At 36.8% G+C, this 24464-nt stretch overlaps 1 protein-coding gene across 3 annotated transcripts in view; it reads right to left on the reverse strand.

The window, feature by feature from the left end:
- LOC117419918 (protein O-mannosyl-transferase TMTC2-like) overlaps positions 1-24464 on the reverse strand; it is a 140643-nt gene that overhangs the window by 49565 nt on the left and 66614 nt on the right. For all 3 annotated transcript variants that reach the window (XM_034033303.3, XM_058986297.1, XM_058986298.1), the window contains exon 3: positions 1720-2569. In XM_034033303.3, the coding sequence (XP_033889194.1) occupies positions 1720-2569 (850 nt within the window). The remainder of the gene's footprint in view (positions 1-1719; positions 2570-24464) is intronic.

Consider the following 24464-nt stretch of genomic DNA (forward strand, 5'->3'; position numbering starts at 1 on the left):
GAATTTAATAGGAAATAATACAAATAAATTATTCCACAGACTGTTGTACTGTTCTTGTGATGCTGGCTCAGAAGATGACAGCGTGGTTCTTGACAAGAAGGTTACTGTCAAATGTAAATTACCAACTTCCACAACTAAATTGTGTTAGCAATGTCTCAACCCATCATGTCTTTCAAATCCAGTGAAGATTTTGCAATACAGTACTGAGTAATTTGGTGAATGACTACTTAATTATAGTAATTCATTGGGGTTTAAAGTAAGATTTATATAATAAGATTACTATAATATTTATAGTTTTACTACAGTGCATACTGTACACAAAGACACTACACAACCTTAAAATACTTATACCATTACACCATTTGTTTCTCAGGAGATATTTTCAACACAGCCAGGTCTTTTAGACAGTTCAATCAGCTGGCTCTTCTGAAATAAGGACCACTTCAAGTATAGGTGGAACTCACACAAGTACCACTTTAAATGCAGCTCAGCAGTTCAAATTGCACAAATATTGATCATTTCAAACCTGCAACTTCTCTCTGGGGAATGAAAAAAACAAAAAGCATGCAAGACGCAATATCACTTTCAATTGAAGTGTTCCCGAATTGAGTTCTTGTTGTTTTAATGGTTGTCTCGCTATTGAAAATAAGATCTTTGCGAGGACCCGAAGCATGGTGTATTGATTGGAATTGTCTGAAACCTATGAAAAAATTGTGTTTTTCTCTTTCAATATATTGTTCAAAACAGAGTATATACATTATTCATGTAGTTATACTGAGAAATATTACCATTTGGAGTTTGTTTTTCACACCATGCGACAACGGGGTACATTCAATCACAACTTGTTATATTTTGAACTGAATCTACCCAAATGGTTTAATTGTTCTATTTTAATTACAGTTTTATTTTATTTTATTAAAAAATATAAATACTTTCACAGCTCGTGTTTTTATGGTCAATCTGGCAGCAACTTCTTAGGGTCATTTTAACTTATAGGATTCTGTATTGTTGAGTTTTGTAATTTAAAACAATAATTCCAGCACTTCCAAAAACTCAGTTCCTAGAGATCTACAGAATAGATCAGTTTACATAACAGAAGACAGTCTCCAATTTTCCTCTAACTAAAATGTTTAACACCTGTTGCCAAATATGAGGAAAAGAACAACTTGCTGGAAGATGTGCCAAAGTGAGCTGTAGAATTCAAGTAAAGAAAATACATGAAACACCTTCTTAACCATGTATAATGCTGTTCCCCGAGGAAACACACCCAGTATAGCACATTTTGGAAAAAATAAAATACATTTATTTAGGTCGCTATGGTGCTTTAATGAATAATAATGCATCTATCTATCTATCTATATATTCATTTATTTTTTGTTAAAATCTGTAATTTTTACTCTTCTCTATTAGGATCCAAGCCGAATTCTTGTCAAATTTTAGGGGGAAAAATTCTAATTGTATAGACACCCATGCTTTATAAATACAGAGACAGTGTATTCACATTCCTATTGATACCCCATTTGTGTAAAGATAACATGGATGAAGAAAATATATTACTGACATTAATTGTTAAATAATGGGGAATCTGTCCAAATCTGATTTTTGTTTGACAATACAACATTCCTGATCCACCTATCTTAGGTTGATTTTGTAGATAACTATGTACAATTTGACAGATATATTATCACCACACAGTGACGGAGGTGAACTAGCATTTACCTTTCGCTGGGTTTACATTTATCCCTGACTTGTATAACATCTCCTCATCTTGCCAGTCTTGGTTCCTCAACACTGTCTTTATCCCGTACAAAAGGACCAAGGTGGCAGTGCAGTACAACAGTAGGCTCTTCAAGAACCTCCTCCGGAATTTGATGTAAAGGTCCCTCATGCCCACCGTCACCAGCAAGCAGAAGCCCATGCTGGGTATGTAGAGTACACGCTCTGCTATTACAAAACCCACATAGAAAAACAAATTTGTGGCAGGGAGAAAGGGCACTGTCAATAGCCCTAAAGAGAAGACCACTATGTTTTTTGTGGTGGGCAGTGGCGTCCTTGGAATAACATGATTCTTTATACCACTCTCAGTACTTTTTACAGGATGAGACTCTGAGTTTGGGAGTCCCATGTCTGGGTTACAACTGTGCCCGTTTGTGCCTATATGCTTCTCGTTCATGCTTGTAGGCTTCCCGTTCATTACATATGCTTTCCCATTGGTCTCCTCAACCCTTGAAGGACTCCTGAGGCTGACCCAAGCCAGGAGCAGCAATCCAACATAAAAGGCCACAGTGTGAAGGTTCCTCCAGTCGCCAACGTTCCTGAGTAGAGGCACGGCGTCCATGGACCAATCAAAGCTCAGGGTGTCCGGGCACAGCAGCAGCCACACGTTGACGGAAGGCAGATAGAAGAATGTCAGAGTCCTAGTCAAGAGGCTGTCTGAGTCAGCTGCTGGGTTATCCGAGCTGGAGAAGCTGGGTGGCTTGTTGCCCATCCAGTACAAGCGGGCCGCCAGTAAGATGGTACCCCAGGCGGCCAAGGAGCTCACACTGAGAAGCAGGGAGGTATTCTTTTTCTGCAATAAAACCAAAAAAATGAAAATTACTTTCAGATAAATATTTCAGTCGACTGAGATCATACACAGTTAGCTGACAATGTGGCATTGACGGTATGACTGCCAAGCAGGATGGCTGGTCAATATATATCATAAAGGAAGTGTGGCCGATGGTTAAATCAGAAGCCTTGGTGACCGTTGATTATCCCAGTTTTTGTAGACAATGTGGTCTATTTGAGTCATGGCCATCAGTGCGCTGAAAGACACAGAATTATATGTCCCACCAGGTCATGATGAACAAAAAACAAAAAGCAAAAAAATAATATGACAGTAGAGCAAACATTACCAGGTACTACATCCCTTGGGGTAAATGCTGAATTACAATTTTCTATTCAGAGAGTAATGTATCTTGCATTCTTACCAGGTATGTTATAACAATATTGTCAAAAATTCCAAATAACATGACGAGAAGAGTCCTGATACTTAGAAGGTGCTCTTCACTGATTTTCCTAGAGGTTATCACTGGTACTACACCCTTATGAATGGTTTAATGTTATGATGCTTGCTTTCTTAGGTATATGACGCCACCAATGAACTATTATGGACCAAAACTACAGGACACACAGCATCTATAGTAACACGATGACTGCTGTAGGACAGTTTTTCATTATGTGTGTTTGTCCAGCTTCAGAATTTGACTGACAATAAATAATTGAATAACTTCTACCTTTCAAGTGTCTCTCTTCATTTACATCCTCATTTTAAATGTATACAGAGAAAAGATTAAACCTTATAAAAGGGAATTCTGAATGCATTTCCTGCTTTTATGTGTTCTTGCCTGGTATCTCTAAATACAGTTCACAAGTGCACCCACAGTGAAGAATGTACTTCCATTATTTTTTTTTCCCCCGTCCCACATTGATGGCACCATTCCTGGCCTACTAAACCACAGATACATATACAAATAACACAATCTGGGAGACTTATAAATGCACACATAAATCATATCTCAGCCTTGATATAAAGCACATACTTACCAGAAATGGGCTTGATATATTTATAAGAATTTATGTCTTTTTCACTTTGGCAAGCGTAAACTGAGTACAGCAGGCAGCTCAATGATATTCCCTGCTGAGGAGTTCATGATTTCCCCTCAGTATTTGTTTTGGAAAGTAGATGTTTAAAGGGCTTTTTAAAATGATGCATGCAGAACAGCTCTTTATTAAGTGTACCAGGTAATGGAAGAAAACACTTTGCTATTTTGCTTTATTTGCTCAAAAAGGGTACATTTCACATACTTTAGATACATTCCCAAATACTGGTTTTGGTGACAAGCTAACATGTTTCCATTTTAAGAGTGAAATGAAAGGAACAACTGCCATCAGGAAAAAGTAATCAAAAGAAAATTATTAAAAGTAAAAAGCTATGTAACTTTTTAAAAAAGAAAATCCACAGGTATGGAGGCAGCATGTCAGAACTTTACTGTATACCAAATGTAACATCAAACTGATGTGTTCTTGTCTGTCCATCTCTTAACATGGCACAACTGTGTACATGTATAGAAAAAATAACTTCTCTCAAAACTGCAGACACACCATTTCCGTTAACCTGCAAGCGCCCGTCAGAGACGGTTTTAAAAGCCAGTTGATGGTCAGAAACTGGAGCCAGCTGTCAGTTTAATTGGCAGCAACAATATCTGTGATGGGCAGCTGGAAACATTGACTGGGAAACTGTAACAGGGTGAAGTGTTACGTGTGTGGGTTGTCACTGAACAATACTAAGGCAGACACAGAGCATTGGGTGTTGACACGCTGCACAGTTAACAGTGCTGACACTAGGGTACCAGCAATGGTAGCCCTAGTGTCACATTTAATAATGAAAACAAAACAAAGCTATAAATAAAAGTTTGCCACAGAAATGGTGAGCGCTACTCCTACTAAAAGGAACGTTTAATTTGGTTAACTGGTGTCATTTTTTCTCTCAGACTCCCTCTATATACTTCTACAACCCACAAAAAATCTGACCAAATACAATGTGACAAATACTTTTTCACGGCAATGTGTGTTTCAAGCCTGTACTGCAAAGTACGGGTGCCCTGTAAGTCATCAAAACAAAGTGCTTTTTTTTTTGTTTACACTATTGTGGTCCTAGAAGCCAACTTCAGTATGATCGTGTTAACACGATCCCGGTTCTTAAAGTGTTAAATCTGGTTACCATTGTTGGAACCCTAGCATCAGCCTGTGTGTTATTAAATCTGTGCGCCGTGTCAACACCCAGTGCTCTATGTCTGTCTCGTTATTATCCAGTGACACCCCACACATGTAATAAATCCCCCTGTTACAAGGAGTATTTTGGTGTTTACTGCATGCTTTACTAGAATCAAAAACATGCGTCTCTTATCAATTCTCTAAACTTCTTTCAAAACACATATTTGTGGCAGAAAAAATATACACTGTAAATTCATCTTTACATTGGTATGAAAAGTTACCATATGCTGCAATAATATTTTTACTTAAGTTTATATGACAGACTCATTAGAGATTCATCCCTTGTATTACATATATACCAAAGGTAGATATATAGTCCCTTGGAATACTAAATGGAGTGTATATTTTAAATTTGAGGCATCGTTATACAGAGGGCAAATGGAAGATTAAAGATCCTCAGGGAGAGAAGTCATTGCACTTGGCCTTGGACTTCTTTAAGGACAGGGAACACATTACGATATGGAAAAATACAGGCACAGATTATGTGTTCTTTTCTTTTTAGAACTGATGATGAATCAGCCAGTTGCAAGTACTAAAAAAAATGAGACTGTAACAGGGGAGATCTGTGCTGGCTATCTGGCTCATGCACCATCCTGCAGGGGGAGCTCGAGAGCCTCGACCTATAAGAACTATGCTCTGTTATTCATTCTGGTGGCCATGACAGGAGAAACCCAGTGACACTGGGTTCGGAAGCCGGTGTAAATAAAACTGAGAGAAAAATAACTGTTACATACTCGAGTGTAACAGTTATAGTGTAGTTTTATTACTGTACTTTAGTTTCCCTTTTTCTTTCATAGTTTGTTTTCATTATTATTTCTGAGCACCTGTGCGTGCTGCATAAAACAAGTGCAACCCCTTTACCATTGTTGGTATTGGGGATAGCAGAACCAGCGCCATCTAGTGGATAATAAAAGAAACAACCTTCTGTCTCCCGTGTCATTGAATACCCACACCTACACAGAGACAAATCAGCAATAGGCGTCTTTCTCACATTGACGAGATATCTGTAATTTGAAGAAACCTTCTATGGTTAAAAACCTGAAAGGCAGATTGTTTTTTTTACTAAATGCATTTCAAGAAGCGAGTTCAGCAATAAACCTGACTACTGTTTTAGGGACAGTATTTCTGTCCATCACCAGAGATATATTTGAAGATGTGACTAATTAGTTAGGTATTGGCTCCACAATATTCCACTGAATGAGGGTAGGCTTTAAGAGAAATAGGGTTTTTTAACTTTTGTCATCCTCTTGTTAATAATTCAGACAAAACATCTTAACCAAAACCAGCAGTGCTGGCCTTCCCTGGATTACAGTCAACGGGCACCCAGCTGCTTTCTAATAAGCTGACTTTCAGATGTTCTTAATGGTTCTCGCCACCAGTGCCAGTCTAACTCCAAATGAAACCAGTTTGGAAATCCTGGATTTTTTTACTAGGGTTTGAAGAACTTGAAAAGCTTCTCAAAGAATGCGTTAATCGTAATAACCAGCCTAACTAGGTTTCAATCAGTCATGCCTTTGTGACCACTGGCCATAAGCACAAAATCTTCTTCGGTCTCCCCTGGATGTTACATTTATTGGTTTATATCTTGCCTAAGGTCAGCCTGGAAAAAACTCTATCTACCAACACTCCATCAAGTTGTGTGGGGGAACTGAGCTGTTAAAAGGTACCTGGATGAGACTCAAATCAGAAGACCTGCCTGCTTTTAATGTAAAATATCCAATAGCACTTTAAGATGACAACAGGGTTACTAATCATATCTGCTCAGCATTAATATATTCTAATAAGTAAATACACATCTGCATCCCCTAACTTGCTTCCAAGTTGAATGACCAGGAGCTAAATGCATAAAGAGTTCAATTACTGAAACTGCAAGGGGTCTTTTAGCACGTGCACCCCCGCCCCGTTCATTAAACTAAAAGCTTTGGAATGCAAGCTTTATCCATAATCCTGTATATCTTAAAATAAGAGGTTTAACACTTCCCAGTAGGCACCACTGTGGCTCGTTTCCATCTAAATCAATTTAGCAATGAAACAATATACCCTTTATGAAGCAGGCAAGTGAATTAAAAAAAAAACATTTGAGATGAAATTCAAATCGGCCTATTATTGGAATGCTTTTCTTTATCGAAATCCGGTTATTCTTGACACACTTAAATCACTGGGAGTACTTTACCGGATCGGTTGGTTGGAAAACCTGTGGCATGCTTAAAAGCATTTAAAAGAGATAATCCTAATTAAGTAGTGCTGCAGTACCTGCTGCTCATAAACAACCAGCTGTGTGGTCAGTAGCTCTGAGAATTAGGGATTATTTCCCATTTCTCCATCTTTACAAGTCTATCCACAACTCCACCATAGGGTATAGTGACCCTCCTCAAGTGCACAGTCAGGACCTGAAGCACACTGTAGCCCCCTTATTATCTCCAGCCCACTGGGCTTGGAATTTAAGAGTCATGACCCCCTGACATTTTGTAATCTGAAAACAGCTGATGGTTAACGATGGCGTCTTTCAATAAAGGAAATACTCAAAGAACTGTGAAAGATGATAAACCTGTTAACAGAAGAAAAAAAGAACAGAGTGCCAATCAATAGACAAGGCTACTAAAACACATAGCAAAAAAAATCTAAATTTTGCCTGCTTTTATTAATATATTTACAGGTTTGAATATAATATTTTGTGAGAAATTTGACAGGGTTAGTAATATGAACAACATAGAAGATTAAAGCCCTAATTTTATTATCTGAAGCATAACGCCACTGTACTTGAATTCTGAGCCGGAGGACAACCCTGGTTCTATTTTCATGACAATCAGTCTAAGGCTTCTTTTCTGTACAGCAAATACAAGTAATTGCTTGCTTGATTAGATCTGTTCCTTAAGGAACTTTAAACTTGGATCGATCAACTCCGTTGCTACAAAGACTTTGCCATCAATTAACTTCTTTTGATGACCTTGTATTAATTGGGGCAGCAGTGTGGAGTAGTGGTTAGGGCTCTGGACTCTTGACCGGAGGGTTGTGGGTTCAATCCCCAGTGGGGGACACTGCTGTTGTACCCTTGAGCAAGGTACTTTACCTAGATTGCTCCAGTAAAAACCCAACTGTATAAATGGGTAATTGTATTTAAAAATAATGTGATATCTGTATAATGTGAAATAATGTATAATGTGATATCTTGTAACAATTGTAAGTCGACCTGGATAAGGGCGTCTGCTAAGAAATAAATAATAATAATAATAATAATAATAATAATAATAATAATTGCCTTCCTCCTGACTGATAACCTTACTGTTTTGTCACAATGGGAACTTTGCTGTGCTATCTTTCATATGAACTGATTGTGTGCCAACCCTTTAAAAGACCACATTACAGCAACACTGTTTATCTGCATGTCTCACAGTTGCACCTTGTTCTGAACTCAACTGCACATGTTTTGATTCAAACAAAGTCTTTTAAAATATACAGTATTACATGTAGTTTTCTTAAGGTGAAATATTTGGGCTCCCGTATACTTTTAAAAACTCATCATTTAGAAGTAAAAAATATGTTTAAAGTTAAGCCACTTTTTATTACTAATACTGCAGATGCGTTTTTTCTTTTTCCAAGAACCCTATTAACAAATGTATTTCAAACATTCAATAGCTATAAATCAAGAAAAACATCAAATCTACAACCTGTGCCCTCTCTTATTTGCTCTACTCCCATTTCCTCTCCCTGGACAATCCCTTAACAGAAACTATATTCTGTTTTCAAAAAGTGTGTGCATCAACTAATTAAGAAACAGGATCGTCTTTTTTTTTTAAAAGGCATACACACCTAAAAACAAATTTAACACAAAAAAACATAATAAAACAGGGAAAATGGCTTAAATTATTTGATATATATATATATATATATATATATATATATATATATATATATATATATATATATATATATATATATATATATACCTATATTTCTTCCATTCAGAACGTGTTTTGCCTGGTCAGGCTGCAGCAGAAGAAAATGGTGCTTTTCTTTTTAACCAGCGCTCCATTTCTTTTTTTAACTCTTTACACTCAGCCCTATTTCCGCCTGTTTTTCACGGTTTTCATTTATGTTTGTTTAACTACTGGATAGTTTGTACTGCATACATGTAACATAGCAAATGAAAGGCCACAACATTTCCTTTCACATTATATGTGGTAGAGATGAAAATATGTTTTTTTTTCCAAAATAATCATGTTTAGTCAATGCTATAAATCATAGATGGCTAAAAAAAAAAAAAAAAAAAAAAAAACTGCACCATTGAACCTCAATATGAAATGAACTTGGGGGGTTGTGCTTCTAAGCTTTCCAACAATACCGCCCCTTTCAGTCTAGCTGCAATAATGACGGAGCAATAGACTCAAAACAAAACCTAAGCTGTGAACTCTGTCACATAATGAGAGGCTTAACTTCAGGTGATCGTAGTTCCAGCTAGGAGTATTTGGGCACAGGAATATCACAAATCCACGTCCAGCTTTGAAAAACTGCATCTGCACAGGCATGGAATCATGCGGGGATACAGAATTCTGCGTAACATCGCATTGGCTAGTCTGTGCGCAGTATAGAAATATTTTGGTTTTGAGGTGGCTGATGATGGCATGGAACAATAAAACAATTTAGCAAGACCTTGTTTTTCTCCATGGATACTGTGAAGCACCACTAACATAAAATTATATATATATATATATATATATATATATATATATATATATATATATAGACATGAAAGGCAGTTTAATCCCAACAGAATCTATAATGGGGACCTCCATCTTCACCCCCAAATAAAAAAAGGTGTTTCTATCAAAAAAGCTTTTCATAACCATACAGTAGCCCCTAGCTAAAGAATACAATAAAATCACACACATGTACATTTATAGTGCTCAGTGCATTTCAAATGTATAAATCATTGCGCTGAAATAACACTAATGTGTTTTGGATAGTATACACATTACATTATGAAAAAATATATAAATCTGTACAGTATGCCTATACAGTATACAGTACAGTAGTAAAATCAACATGACAGTGCAGAAAATAAATCATGCTGCTGCATTGTACACATTGGTTCATAAATTAATGCTAATCTACAAACATATATAATAATGTAAAATCCAGTAATAATGAGTAAAATCCAGATACTATTGTATTAAGGTCTTACTGGCATACTCACCTCCTGCTAAACTCTCACAGAATGTTTTAATTGTATACAAGGTTGCTATAATTCCAGACAATTTATTCTGAGGTAAAAACATTCGCTTTATGGGCCATTCCTGTGTGGTTCAGCTAATAAGCTTATTTTCAAAATCCTATTCTATTAACACACCTATCTTGGCAGGCATGGTATTGGGTTAACATACAAGCTGGAGTCGAATGCAGTTTTATAATTTCCTATAAAATGTCTATTCCTGTTTGAGTATTTGGCTATTATACACTTTTTCCAAAACAATATCAAAAGAAAAAAAAAGTACATTGCTGTTTATGTACGAAAACAAAAAATGAACATCAGTTCTATAAAATATTAGACAACTAAAGCCAAACCTTAAAACAGTAAAATTAATTGTAATAGTAAAATATTACTGCCCACAAACAATCATGAGAAATTGCACCAAAAAATGTGGCCATTAACATCACCACAACCGCCATGCTGAAACCCCCCCAGTGTTTTCTGGTTGGTCATAACTCCGACGGTTTATTTCTCCGACCTCAGTTTTTTTTCCAAAAAGGCTGATTTCCGGCAATATTAGTGGAGTACAATTCGACATTGTTTGCCTGATATATTATATCTTTGCCCATCTTTTTACTTATTAACATCACGGCTGAATAAACAGAAATATGGATATTGTTTGGGCTTAAGTTTAGAGAAAGAGACAGGGTTAGTGTTCAAAGAACAGGGTACAAAATATTTTCCCATTGAGGGGAAAAAACTGAAGGTCCCAGAGGAAATTTTTTTTTTACCAAATGCTCCAGAAGTTCAGGATCCAACAGGTTTTTTAAATTCCTCAAAACTATGCATGCTGTGCTCACCATGCCAGAACACTAAGCTCTAGGAAAGTGGTAAGTGATTTACATTTCTTCAAACTGCATCAACATAAACAATATCAAACTTAACTCGAGGGGAGCTCATTTTTTAAACATATTTAATACGATCGGCTAGTAGTAGGGAGATTTAAATGACCGCATTTTGTTTATTTGAAGAAATTAACAGATAGACAATCGAACGTGGTACTGAAATAAAATAATAGCACATAGCTAACTGTACTATTGGCGATAGCCATGGGTATTCAATTAACAGATTGGATTTGAATATCAAAGCAGTTTGGATTTATGAATTTCAAGGCTTCACAGCTAAAATATAGTGCTGCATGATGGTGTATCTGCAAAGTGTAGGGCTACACCTTTCAACCTAGTGCTGGTGATATTTTGAAAATGTACAGCTGCCAAGATTAAGCAAATATCTTAAATGTGCCACACATTCACTCAACACAGGGTACTTATAGAAGGTTATAGAAGTCACAAGATAGAATGTTGCTTATTTGGGTGTTTCCTAAATGATTCCAGGTACTTTAAAATGATCCAGTTTTGTGGAGCTATGTTTTATAACATAGTGGAAAAATCAGTGTTTCTTGCTGAATTAAATCTGGAGCAGACAGATTTTTATTTGTCAGTAGCGTGAGTTGTGGTGTCCATACGGAGCTCTGACATGCCCTTGCTCTGTGATATGTTACTGTAAAGCCCTACCATACACAGATGGTTATTGTATTCTTTAGTTGTCTGATAATGGCTCCTGTCATCAAGTGGTAAACCACATTCGTTCAGGTGGCTGGATACTTGCGTTCTCTCACCTGCCTCTTAGTACATTTTGAAGACAGTTTTATATTGCAGCTAATGTGTTTTTAAGCAAACTTTTCCACTAACCACTAAAGGAGATGCATGCGAATGGTTTATTTGATAAAATGAGGCCAAAACCATGGAATTGCTACCAGTGCCCTTTTTGACAAAAATAGTTTTTATTGGCACTTTGGTGGTAATTTCATGAGTGAGTGGTGCTGTTTTCATTTTATTTTGTTGGGAAGAGTTGAGACGGGCTAGTCTTTTTAGCATGCTTGCTCCTTTCCAGATTTGTCTAAAGTACAACTCCCACACCCCGCAAACACACACACACACTTTCGAGGCTTGTTAATTGGCAATACTTCCAGTGTGTTGACATGTATGGGATCGATATAGATACAGTGTGTTTTATGGGTTAGTAAAGTGTGCACAGTGGTTTTTTTGGGATATTCTGAATCTGAAACGAATGCTCTAATTGATGTATTATGAGCAGTATAGAGTTGATAGTTGCATGCAATTACTGTATTCCTTAGATTTTAAGACACCCTCGAATTTAAGACGCACCCAAATTTCCCACCCTCAATTTGAGGAAAAAATAAAACATCAAATAAATATGCATTTACAAAGATACAACCTCAATTGCGCATATGGAGGCAGTTTGCGGCCGTCTGCTATCACACAGAGCATTACAGTTATGTGCTGCTTCTCATTTCAAGTCGTGATTACTCACACCTGTTTTTCTCCCAATTTGTGAACTGTGGTATTGATTAGCATGTCGAAAAATACGGGGGTCTGATCAGCACTTCTGATCTGTCCAAGCTGGTACTGTTTGCTGAAATTCGCAGTGGCTTCTTTGTTCGTCTTTTCTCGGCAGTCAGTCAACGTTGCTGTTTGTGTACTCGGGCAGTCACATCTTTCGTTGGCGATTTTAATTCACGCATCACCACTGTACTCAAATTTAAGATGCAGGCTATTTTTGAGAAGCAAAAAATTGTTTAAATAGTGTGTCTTAAATTAGAACTAATATGGCATATCTCATCTGTATTTTGTTATTGATTAACACACTGTTTATCATGCTGTAACAATGCATTTAAATCAACAAACAGAAACAAAGAAACTTTCTGTACATCATTGCCAGCTCAATCTTTTTATTTAATAAATGGCAATGTTTCAGGGAATTCATTAAATAAAAGCTAGCAAGAGTAGCCCATTGAGAAAGTCACAGAAACATAAAAACAGTCTATTTAGGATTTTTAAATCCGAACATTAATTTTTTTGAATGTTCAATAACTTTAGATTACACATGAAGCAGCCATATTTCCAATTACAGTATTTTAAAGAGTTTAAATGTTCAGTGTTAGTAGTTTAATCAGTTCAGAATTTAATCTATGTTTACGTTTTTAAATGACAGTATTATTGAGTTGAGCAGGCACGTAGAGCCGATAACCAATAGTCCAGTTAGCTAAGTGCTATTATTTTATTTCAATACCCCGTTCGATTGTCTATCTGGTCATTTCTTCAAAGACAGAAATGCGGTCATTTAAATCTCACTACTACTGGCTGATTGTATTAAATATGTTTAGAAAATGAGCTCCCCTCGAGTTAAGTTTGATATTATTTATGTTGATGCAGTTTTAAGAAATGTAATACAAGCAGGACTTCACATACCACTTTCCTAGAGCTTAGTGTTCTGGCACGGTGAACACAGCACGCATAGTTTGCAATAATGAATCAAGCAAGTTAGTTTGGTGAACTTTGTAGAAAAATATAAATGAGACCAAAACATTAATTATGATTGAGAAATATAAAAAACCTGCCAGATTCTGAACTTCTGGAGCATTTGGTCTCAACAATGTCGAATTGTACTCCACTAATATTGCCAGAAATCAGCCTTGTTGGGGAAAATAAACCATCGGAGTTATGACCAACCAGAAAACACTGGGGGGGTTTCAGCATGGCGGTTGTGGTGATGTTAATGGCCACTTTTTTTGGTGCAATTTCTCATGATTGTTTGTGGGCAGTAATATTTTACTATTACAATTAATTTTACTGTTTTAAGGTTTGGCTTTAGTTGCCTAATATTTTTTAGAACTGATGTTCATTTTTTGTTTTAGTACACAAACAACAATGTACTTTTTTTCTTTTGTTATTGTTTTGGAAAAAGTGTATAATCGCCAAATACTCAAACAGGAATAGCCATTTTATAGGAAATTATAAAACAGCATTCGACTCCAGCTTGTATGTTAACCTAATACCATGCCTGCCAAGATAGGTGTGTTAATAGAATCTGATTTTGAAAATAAGATCAACCACACAGGAATGGCCCATTAAATGAATGTTTTTTGTTTGTTTGTTTTTTTTACCTCAGAATACATTGTCTGAAATTATAAGCAAATATTATATATATATATATATATATATATATATATATATATATATATATATATATATATATATATATATATATATATATATATATATTATATATATATAAATTATATAATTTGTAGCTTTAATGTATAAATTTATGACAACTAAAAAGTTGGTTTCTTTTTTGTGCTACTTTTAAGTCCTTGGCATTTACGATATATTAAACCATTTAAAATGCTGGACCATATATGGACATTAACTGGCAGTAGCTGGGGGCACATATCCCAGAAATATAAACAGGGTAGGACTATTAGATCATTCATAAGCTTCCGCTTCTAGAAACACCAATTGCCTGGTAAATTGAGAAAAAAATATATATTGTCCTGGCTCAGGTGTCTAGTTTATGTTTAGGGTTAGGGATAGAGCAGTGGTTCCCAACTCTGGTCATCAAGATCCATTTCCAGTACAGATATTTTGTCCAGCTAGGTCCTAAATGAGTTCATTAAACAGACTAAAGGGTAAATTAACTAAATTTAGGACTTGACTGGAACAAAGTCCTGTACTAGGACAGACCTCAAGGCCCAGAGTTAGGAACCACTAGGTTAGAGGGTTTTGCTTTTACACACTCGTTTTCCCAGGATATGAGAATCTCAATGACTCAGGAAAGAGGTAAGAGTATCACAAGTTCGTCCATTCACAAATAAAACATCTTCAAGGAAATCATGAGTAACGGGCATTTTTAAGAAGTTCAGCCGGATGTCAATATGAATAGGCCATTGTGGCAGGGCTGCGGCACTGCAGGTGTAAATAATGTGTTTTTGTTGGGTTTGTACAGAAAATGTGTTTATTTTGAAAGTTTTGTAAAATACAGTTTGTGTTAGATATGGCAGGGCTGGGGGTTAGAATTCCTCCCTGCCTAATTCAAATCCATGTGCAGCATGTGGCCAGGTGTTGATTGACTAATTTATTATCAATTAACCCTGGCCACATGCCTTTAAAAAGGGAGCTGAAAAGCCAGTCCGTGGTTCTTAGGGCTACTGAGTTTCCGAGATCACGGAATCAGGCACTTAGGGAATGGAATTTTGCATTTGTCTTTTTCTCATCACAACTCCAGTTTTCTGTGTTTTGGGGGTTTTTTTGTACGCAGTCAAGTTGAGTTAATTCATCATGTGACTTTACTCACACTTCTCTGCTGAAACTCAACATGGCACCTGCACCAACGAAGAAAAAAAATGCAATGTTTTAGCAAAAGACAGAACTAAAACATTGTCTGATTATCTATATGAGGACGGTGGTATACTATTCTGCAAGTGTTGCTGTCATTCTTCTCTATGCTGAGAAACTTAGACCTGAGGTACTGCGCTCAAGGAGGGGCTTTCTTAAAGTAAGTAAGCTAAATTAATTGCGTATTTAATTATTGTTTAGTTTATTTCTTTCCACTCTACCTTCCTTTAATAAAACTATAATTAGCAATGCTAAACCATGACAGGTTAATTCAATTATATTATCTGATGTTGAAGAAACTAACTCAAAGCTATTTTTCTAGTACTATATGTACCACATGGTAATTCTGGTCATTTACCGCCATTTAGTGAATGAGGCCCAAAGTTCATTAAAGATCATAAACTTAATTTTTTATTCTTAACAAAAACCTGACTACATGCTGATGAAAGTGTGTCACTGATAGAAGCATCTCCCCCAAACTATACATTTCTCAGAAGGCAAGCCTTGAGGGGCGGGGTGTGGGACTGGCTTCCATTCACCACTCTAATTATAATGTTACACAAAATATTACTGAAAGTTATTTCTTTTTAATCATTAGTACTAACCTTAACTTTGAAAGGTCAATCAAAGGTCCACCCAAATCTAACCTACCTTTTGTCACAGAATTTGCTGATTTCCTCGCTATGCTCTCTGCTAAATATAACAGATTTTAAATCTACATATTGATAATGACTCTGATCCAAAGTCAGTGGAATTAAGTCTCCTAGATTGCCTAGATTATGTTCAGCATGTTAAAGGACCCACTCACAATCGTGGCTATACTTTAGACCTAGTCATCACTCATGGTTAAGTCGTTCACAACCTGTCAGTGTTAGATCTAACCATCATCTTGCTATCCTTTTTGAGACCAAGCTACCTTTACCCACCCAAACTGCTCTGCTGCATACTGTTAAAAAAAAAAAAGGTAATAAATTATTCAACTGCACCAGAGCTATCTCATATGCTAAGATTAATACCACCTACAGCTATGAACTCGCAGTCAATTGATGAGGTAGTAGACACTTATAATAACCTTCTGTCAAGGGTCTTTGACAAAGTAGCCCCAGTTAACTAGAAAAATATCCCTACAGCATACCTCACCTTGGGTAAATCCTGATTTATGCCAAATGAAAAGAGAAAGTTGTAAAATGGAACGCAATTGGAGAAATAACAAATTGCATGTACACTATGAAATAACACATTGCATGTACACTATGAAATAACACATTGCATGTACACTATGAAATAACACATTGCATGTACACTATGAAATAACACATTGCATGTACACTATGAAATCTGGAAGCAACATCAATTAAAGTATAGCATGGCTCTGAGGGCAGCCAACTGTTCTTATTTTTTCCCCTTATTGAAACAAACAAAAACAACTCTAGGGTACTGTTTTCTATTATTGATAAACTGGTAAATCAGTCCTCTGATGCTCCTCCTCACTTTGAATCCTCAACTTTTAAATGTGAGAAATTTCTTCATTACTTTCAAAATAAGATTATTAATATTAGGAATCAAATTTTCACTGATTGCTCTCCTTTGAATATGCAGTGTAATCAGATTAGTTTTGCTATGGAATCTCTCAGATTACAGTACAAGATCTCATTAACACTAGAACTGCCACAGTTAAACTCATACCTAAAACCTCCGCCGGCAGTCATTATGACGGTTACATTTTAAACATCATCAGTATTAAAATGAAAGACCAATTATCGGATAAACATCTGCATAGCTGAAACGCCTTATTTAAATGAACAATTAAACATAAAAGTTTTTTGGTTTTTTTTCTTGGGTTGGATTGTCCAGTATTGTCTTAAAATGGTTCAAGTCATATCTCACTAACAGACAGCAATTTGTTTCATTAGGAGACTGTGCCTGGATTTTCATTGGTTGCCTATGGCATTCCCCAAGGCTCTATACTGGGACCCAATCTTTTCTCTTTGTACATGTTACCGCTGGGTGAGATAATCTGTAAACAAGGTGTTAACTTTCACTGCTATGCCGATGACACACAGCTCTACATCAATGTAAAACCTAATGATACCCTGGCTGTATCAACCTTAGCTGAATGCTTTACTGATGTGAAGAGGTGGATGTTCCACATTTTTTACAGCTAAACAAGACAGAGGTTCTGTTATTAGGTTCTTAGCAGCAACAAGAAGCAACAAAATCTCTAAATATAGATCGGGGCAATTTGAACAAAAACATAAAAATGGAAGTGAAAAACCCAGGGGTTTTATTTGACTCCAATTTATCTTTTGAGTCGCATATGCACAATGCCACCAAAGTGTTCTTTTACCATTTGCGAAACTGTAGGTGATTTCTCTCTGTCTGATGCTGAGAAACTAATTCATGCTTTTGTGTCTTCCCGACTTAACTATTGCAGTGCTCTATTCGCTGAGCTTCCGGGTCACACCATAAAATCGCCTGCAGCTTATACAAAATGCAGCTGCTAGGCTTCTCAGCAATCTTAAACTTCCCAGTGAAGTTTAGAGTTGATTTTTAAATTTCACTTCCGATTTATAAAGCACTTAAAGGTATGGCACCAGATTACATAAAGGAGCTTCTGATCACATATATATCTTCTCATGGGTTAAGATCAGCTGATGCAGGCCTTCTGTGCCTCCCACAAGTGTCACGCTCCAAAGCTGGGAGAGAGTTCCAAAGAGTTGGAGCCATAAAGCTAAACGAGCGTTCTCCAAGTGTGGTGCACTTTTGCTTGGGGATAACAAGCAGGCCAGAGTCAGAGGACCTCAGCTTGCGGACAGGGACATAGCGGGTAAGCAGGTTGAGGAGGTACTCAGGACCTGTGTGATGAAGGGCATTGTAGGTGAGCAGGAGAGTTTTGAAAATAATCCTGAACTTTACAGGTAGCCTGTGCAGCTGGGCAAGACGGGGGGGTGATGTGTTCACGTTCTTTACATCTCATAAGGATCCTGGCAGCAGCATTCTGAACTAGCTGCTTTATGGTGTGTGCTGGGAGACCACCATAAAGAGAGTTGCAGTAGTCGAGTCGAGAGGAGACAAATGCATGACAAAGTATCTCCGCATCCGGGAGGGAAAGGTAGGGACAGACTTGAGATGTTTTGACGATGGTAGAAGAAAGATTTGACCACGGAGGAGATGTGGGCATCAAAGGAGAGGTTGCTGTCAAGAAGTACACCAAGGCTTCGTACTGTGGGGGAAGGCAGCAACAGACAGTTTCCGAGGTTCAGGGCAGCTATATTGAGATTCTTAAGTTGAGTTTTAGATCCTACTAGAAGGAGTTCAGATTTGCTAGTGTTCAGCTGAAGAAAATTGGCAGACATCCAGGCCTCGTTATGGCCGCCTTTTGTTGGTTTAAAGGCTTAGGCACAAAAAAATACTTTTTATTACTGTATTTTCCTTTTGTTATTTTTGCACCCGAACGCTTTGCATTCCAACATAATTCACCCTGCCGGCGTTCACTGGTGTGGGTGGCTGTCAACTATATGATGTAACAGCAGCGCCAGAAATGTTCCAATATGGCGGCCTGCATTTCCAGCTGACCCAGAAAGCTGACAAAAAAAATTGAAATACTTGCCAAACGCTTGACTTAACAAAATTGGCGCAGCGAGACGCATTTGTTATGTATACAGAGCATTTAGAGAGCCTTGTTATTTTGAGTACAGTTTCCCTTTAAGTTTTCTTGCTTATTTTAATGCCAGCAATGAGCCAAGTTATGTTTATAAACATTACGACATGTTTGAAGTGTCTTCAGGTGCTTTACTTACTATTACAGCAACAAGCATCTGAGTGAAAATCTTGGCTTCAATACAAAAACAAAAAAGAAAGGAAATTGTGGTAATATGTATTAATTTACTTATTTTTAACTATCAACATTATATTTATGTTCAAATGCCATGCTTAATTATTAATATGTTGATACAAAGTGGGAAAAACAACAACAAAAAAAGAATGGGTTGCTTTTGAAAAACAGAACTTTTCCCCAGAATGGAAAATCAATAGTCCAAGTTTCTTCTTTGTTCTATAAGCCTCGAGGTGGATCGGTGGAGAACCCGGACAACGGAGTGCTTGAACCAGGGTGAGTGAACCAAAACCAGGCAACCAATGCATGGTCACCGGGTGCACACCGGGATCATCAGAACTAGAATCACCACAATCTAGAGAGGAAGGCTCAGGGAGACTGTCCCTGGAGTGGGACAGACTTTCTAGGGGAGTACCACTTGGTCAACTTTTATTTTGTAGTAGTTTTGAACAGTTTGTTTTGCATTTCTGTATTCATTTTTATGTACACGTGTGTATGTCCACTCCGCACTAGGCCTACCATTGCTGGTACCCTAGTGGCGGCCACCCGCCTACTGCACCTGCCGGTTTGTCGGTAATTTGTAGATAAAACCTGGACGCCTGAGCAGTGCTTCAGCTTCAACCTCTGTGTCTCTCTCGTCTATTAGCGGATACCCACACTCGTAAAAGAACACCCCTGTTACAGACGTAAACATTTTTAACATGTCTGCCAGTATCAATAATTTTATTCAAATCTTGTAACAGGCTTTAATTTTTGATGACTACAGGATAGCTTTTGAAGTCTGCTATTTCACTTCTTTCCTTCAGGCATGATGTACTCATGTTCTGATGGATAATGTATGGCAGTAAACATTACAGAGCAAGAACATAAATACATTGACCTTAAAAAAAAAAAAAAAAAAAAAACACGTGTACCACCCAAAATGAGCACAGTTTTTAGTATTTCTTGCATTTTTCATCAACAGGGAATCACGTAATTATTAGCATTTTTATTATTCCCATTTTATTTTAGTTAAAATATTGTGGGCAATTAAGAACATATTGTTAACAAGGATGTCCTGGGATTATTAGCATTATAACGGTATATGTAAAACATGTTGTATAGCAGGGGTGTCAAACTCCAGTCCTCGAGGGCAGCAGGGTCTTCTGGTTTTCATTCCAACTTAAGCTCTCAATTAACATAATTGATCTAATTATTTGTTCAATTTGACATATTTAATATTTTTCAAGGTCTTTTGTAGTTGATCGTTTTAAAAATGCACTTCAAAGTACACTACCTGTGAAACATTTTGAGGTCTGAAGAGAAGTGTTAAATGGTGTCCAGTTAATCAAATAATTAGACCAATTAAGTAATTGAGAGCTCGGGTGGAACGAAAGCCAGAAGACACTGCGGCCCTCCAGGAACTGAGTTTGACACCCATGTTGTATAGTATTCATTGAGGCAGAGCAAGAGCTCTGCCTGTAAATAGTGTAGTGTTTTATAGTGATTTGTTGGTGTTTGGCAGAGATGGGGTTAATTTCTATCCCTGCCAAAAACATGTGAGAATGTGGCTGCTCCTTAATTGAATGATTAAGTGGTAATTGGGAACAGCCACATCACATAAAAGGAGAGCTCAGGGCTCCATTTGGCAAGAGAAGTTTGAGTGTGCCCTGTGTTTCTGCACATTTTCGTAAAGTAGTTAAGCCAAATGCCCTTATTTTGGCCCTTGTGCCCTTTTTGTTTATATTTGGTTTATTAAATGTGTGTTTTGGCAATCAAACTGCAGCTTCCTGGCTTCTGAGTCTCTGTCTCGTTGCTATCCTGTCACAATCATACATCACATGTGTCAGACACACCATAAAAAAACAGAATAAGCTTAACATAGGTATGTGCTGTAATCGTACAGTGACTGTTTATCTTCAGTTCAGAGTGAATCAAATATGCTTGGTTATAAACCTGGAAATAACTATGGTAGGTTTCTACAAAACACAGGTTCAGTAATAAAAACTGCTGTCATTCTTAGAAAGAAAACTAACTGTCATGGCAGTGGAGCCGATCCCTAAAAGCATTTTCAACTAGGAGCTAGTGAACAGTACAACAGTAAGAATTCCACAAAGGTTGACGTTGACAAAGTCAACCGCTCAAATACAGTGACTTTACTTTCACCTTCTCTTACAACCACGGGTATCACTGTAGTTCCCAGTTTGTCTTGGAAATCTGAACGCAATCAGTGACTGAGGGATCAGTCTGATATTTTTAAAGCAGATGGTTGATCTTCAGATGATTAATTCCACTGACCCATGAAGGAAAAAGTCTGTGTAAGATGTGTACATTTGCCCTTGCATTTTCCACCATGAAAAAACATATTGTATCCAGTTTCTTTTTTTGGTTGCACAGTCCCAGCAAGTAGTTTCTCCTGTATCACAGCTGCATTTAAGGAATGTCAGGAGAACTTTTTAAATGCTGCAAGTTGCGTAGAAGTCAAAAAACTAAAATCATCACTAGCAGTTCTTCCAAAAAACTCTAAATTGCTGCTTTGCCCACTTTACAGTTTTTTTTTTATTTTTTTATTCCAATTCTAAACTTCAACTAGGGTAAAATTCAATCGCTTTGCTTGTTTATAAAAAAAAAAAAAAAAAAAAAAAAAAACACAAATTGACCAAAACAATTTAATTCCATCCAAAGCACCCTAGCACAGACTATATTAATATGGAAAAAAAAATAAATTAACTAAAATATATCATGAAAAGAGCTTTTGTAAATGGTGATGACATATATTTTAGTTGTAGTTCACTGCTGACAAAGACCCTGGCGCTCCCGTTACAGTTCATCAGAATAATCTATGAAAGCCATCTTGCAAAACAAAAAACAGAAAATACTTGAATGTTCCTGATCTACATAAAACATTACTTGAATCCCCAAGAAAAAAAGATCCTTAACAAGACAAATAGCACCAAATAAATAAAGAACAAAGTAAAAATTAAAACAATGCTATTTTTAAAAGATTTACTAAATACACCCGACAGGTCATTTGGTCTTGCTTTTCTTTAGTGCAATAAAAAACATCTAAATAGGGTTATTAAGAAGTATTAATGGCTCTGAACACATTGCTTAATTGAATCAGACCCACACTGTAATTAAAGTTAAATGATTATTTACTGTAACTGTGCGATTGGGAATCTTCCAAATTGACAAATATGCAAGTTTATTAAACACAGATGGCTTATCTTCTCTACAGATAGAAATCTCAATTCCTGTATCAGTTTTCCAAAAAGCTTTCTTGTGTACATCAAATAAAAAAAAAGAAAAAACAGCTGAAAGAGTTTAAATAAAACCTCTGCCAAATTGAGAGATGCTGTGGTCTCTTGTTGCACTCCTCCCCCACAATGTATTGAAATATAAGAGCTAGAAACCATAGTTTCCAACTTCTTTTTGTACTGTGCACTCCTTGTCAACAGTTTTGGTTTTCAAGAAAGATGCTGTACTCACAGCACTGGAGACTGACTCTCTAATAAATAGACACAGCAGGGATCGCATAAGCAGGTGTGTGGGGGAGCTGTTTGTTCTCCCTCTGATTCATGGCCTGTCTTTTAAAATAGCTTGTCTACATTGTACTGTTGCTTTGTGATGTGGACTACTGTCCCCCGAGAGCGAGTAGAACTCATTTCACTCCATGTGTGTTACCTGATTTCTGAAGTCTTTCAGTTTTTAGGGTCCTCATTCAAATCGTGGGCCCTTATGCACCAACTGTATCAGTCCATCCTTCTCTACTTGGGGAACACGGTAACCTTTCATTAACTGTTTTTTTTTTTTTTTAATTCAGGAGTAAACAATTGGAACGTATTGTCTTTCTTAAATGGGGGTCTTCGTAGAATGCTAGGCATGGTTTGGTTAATTCTTCAAAGTCACATACATAATAAATCAACCTTTAGAATACTGTTCAAATTTCGAACAACAAAGCAGGTGTAGCCTTGTTAGTTCTGGCCTTTAACATTCATTATGAATAACATCTGTAGGCATGAATGTTTGATGAACCACTCACTTAATATTAAAAAGCTTTTCAATTCTTGAACAAAACAAACTTCTGTGAAGCCTGCGTCCACTGTTGACGTATGTAGATAGATAGATCGATAGACAGATAAAAAGCAAAAAGCTGGCAGCCACACAGGAAAAACAGCATGAAAGCTGTGTATCCATGAAAATACCAGCAACAGTAAAATTACAGAAAAATAAAATAGGACTTGAACAAACAAAGATTCCCCCCATGGGCTTATATAAATACACTTTCAGGCAGAAAGATAAATATGGCCAGTTTACACAAGTATCACATAGGTAGCAGGTATCCTCAAAGTGATCATAATCTTATAGGTTACCACAGGAAGTGGTAACCTTGGATGGGGTACAAAGCCTTAGGGCCAGTAGCATGCCAAAAACAAGCACTTGATTTTCATATTTATTGATGAATAAAATTCAAGTTAAACTTAGTTTTGGCACGTATCGGGTTTTGTACCGATATTTTCAATTATAAAATATGTTAGCAATAATTAAAAGTATACCAAACTATTTTATTTTGTAAAATATGAACCCTTTGCTAATATAACTTTCAATCCTGGCAATGCTGCTGCAGTTTTATTCACTAAAATAACTATTGTTACGGGAATGACATTACAGTTACGGTAATGACAGCTTGTTAATGACACAAAGATTTGAACAGTGATTTAAAATAAATACGTGAAGAAATAAATCACTTATAAAATGACACTACACAGATTCCAAAATAGGTTTTATTGGAAATCGTAAAACATTTAAAAAACACAGTTGGATTTTGCTGATGCAAAATCCAAACTGCCTAGCGGCCAGGCAATTATTTTGCACTGTGGCCTATGTAAGCTTAAGAGCAATGCAAATTACTCAACACGCACAAACAATGATCTGCAATCATGGGAATGAGGGTCGCAATAAGCACCACCTGTGCATCGGGGTATTTACAGCCCAGAGGTGAGGGGACTTGGGAGTGCAGAGAGCAGAAGGCGCGGTATGAGATTTGTGGAGCATGAAAATCAAGGCAAACAAAATAATAAATGTCAGAGGAAGGGCAGCAGTGTCTTCTTGGTGCTTTTTGTGGTGCTTTGTGTCATACGACACATTCGCTTGTCACATTGCGTCCGGTGTGTAGAGGCCTTTAAAAAGTGTAAACACAGTAAAGCATTAGGATATGCGCTGCCTGGCCACTTTATTGTGTGCATTTCTACCCTGTTGGATTTGGTGGGGTTGAGGCCTTTATTGATCATTTCACCTTACATAACCCCCTTCCTGACAAAATATCTTGGCATTGTTAAATATAGCAAAATAATATTATATATATTTTTATATATATAATGTTTATATA

The sequence above is a fragment of the Acipenser ruthenus genome, chromosome 14 (genome assembly GCF_902713425.1).
Source record: "Acipenser ruthenus chromosome 14, fAciRut3.2 maternal haplotype, whole genome shotgun sequence".
NCBI classification, from domain to species: domain Eukaryota; kingdom Metazoa; phylum Chordata; class Actinopteri; order Acipenseriformes; family Acipenseridae; genus Acipenser; species Acipenser ruthenus.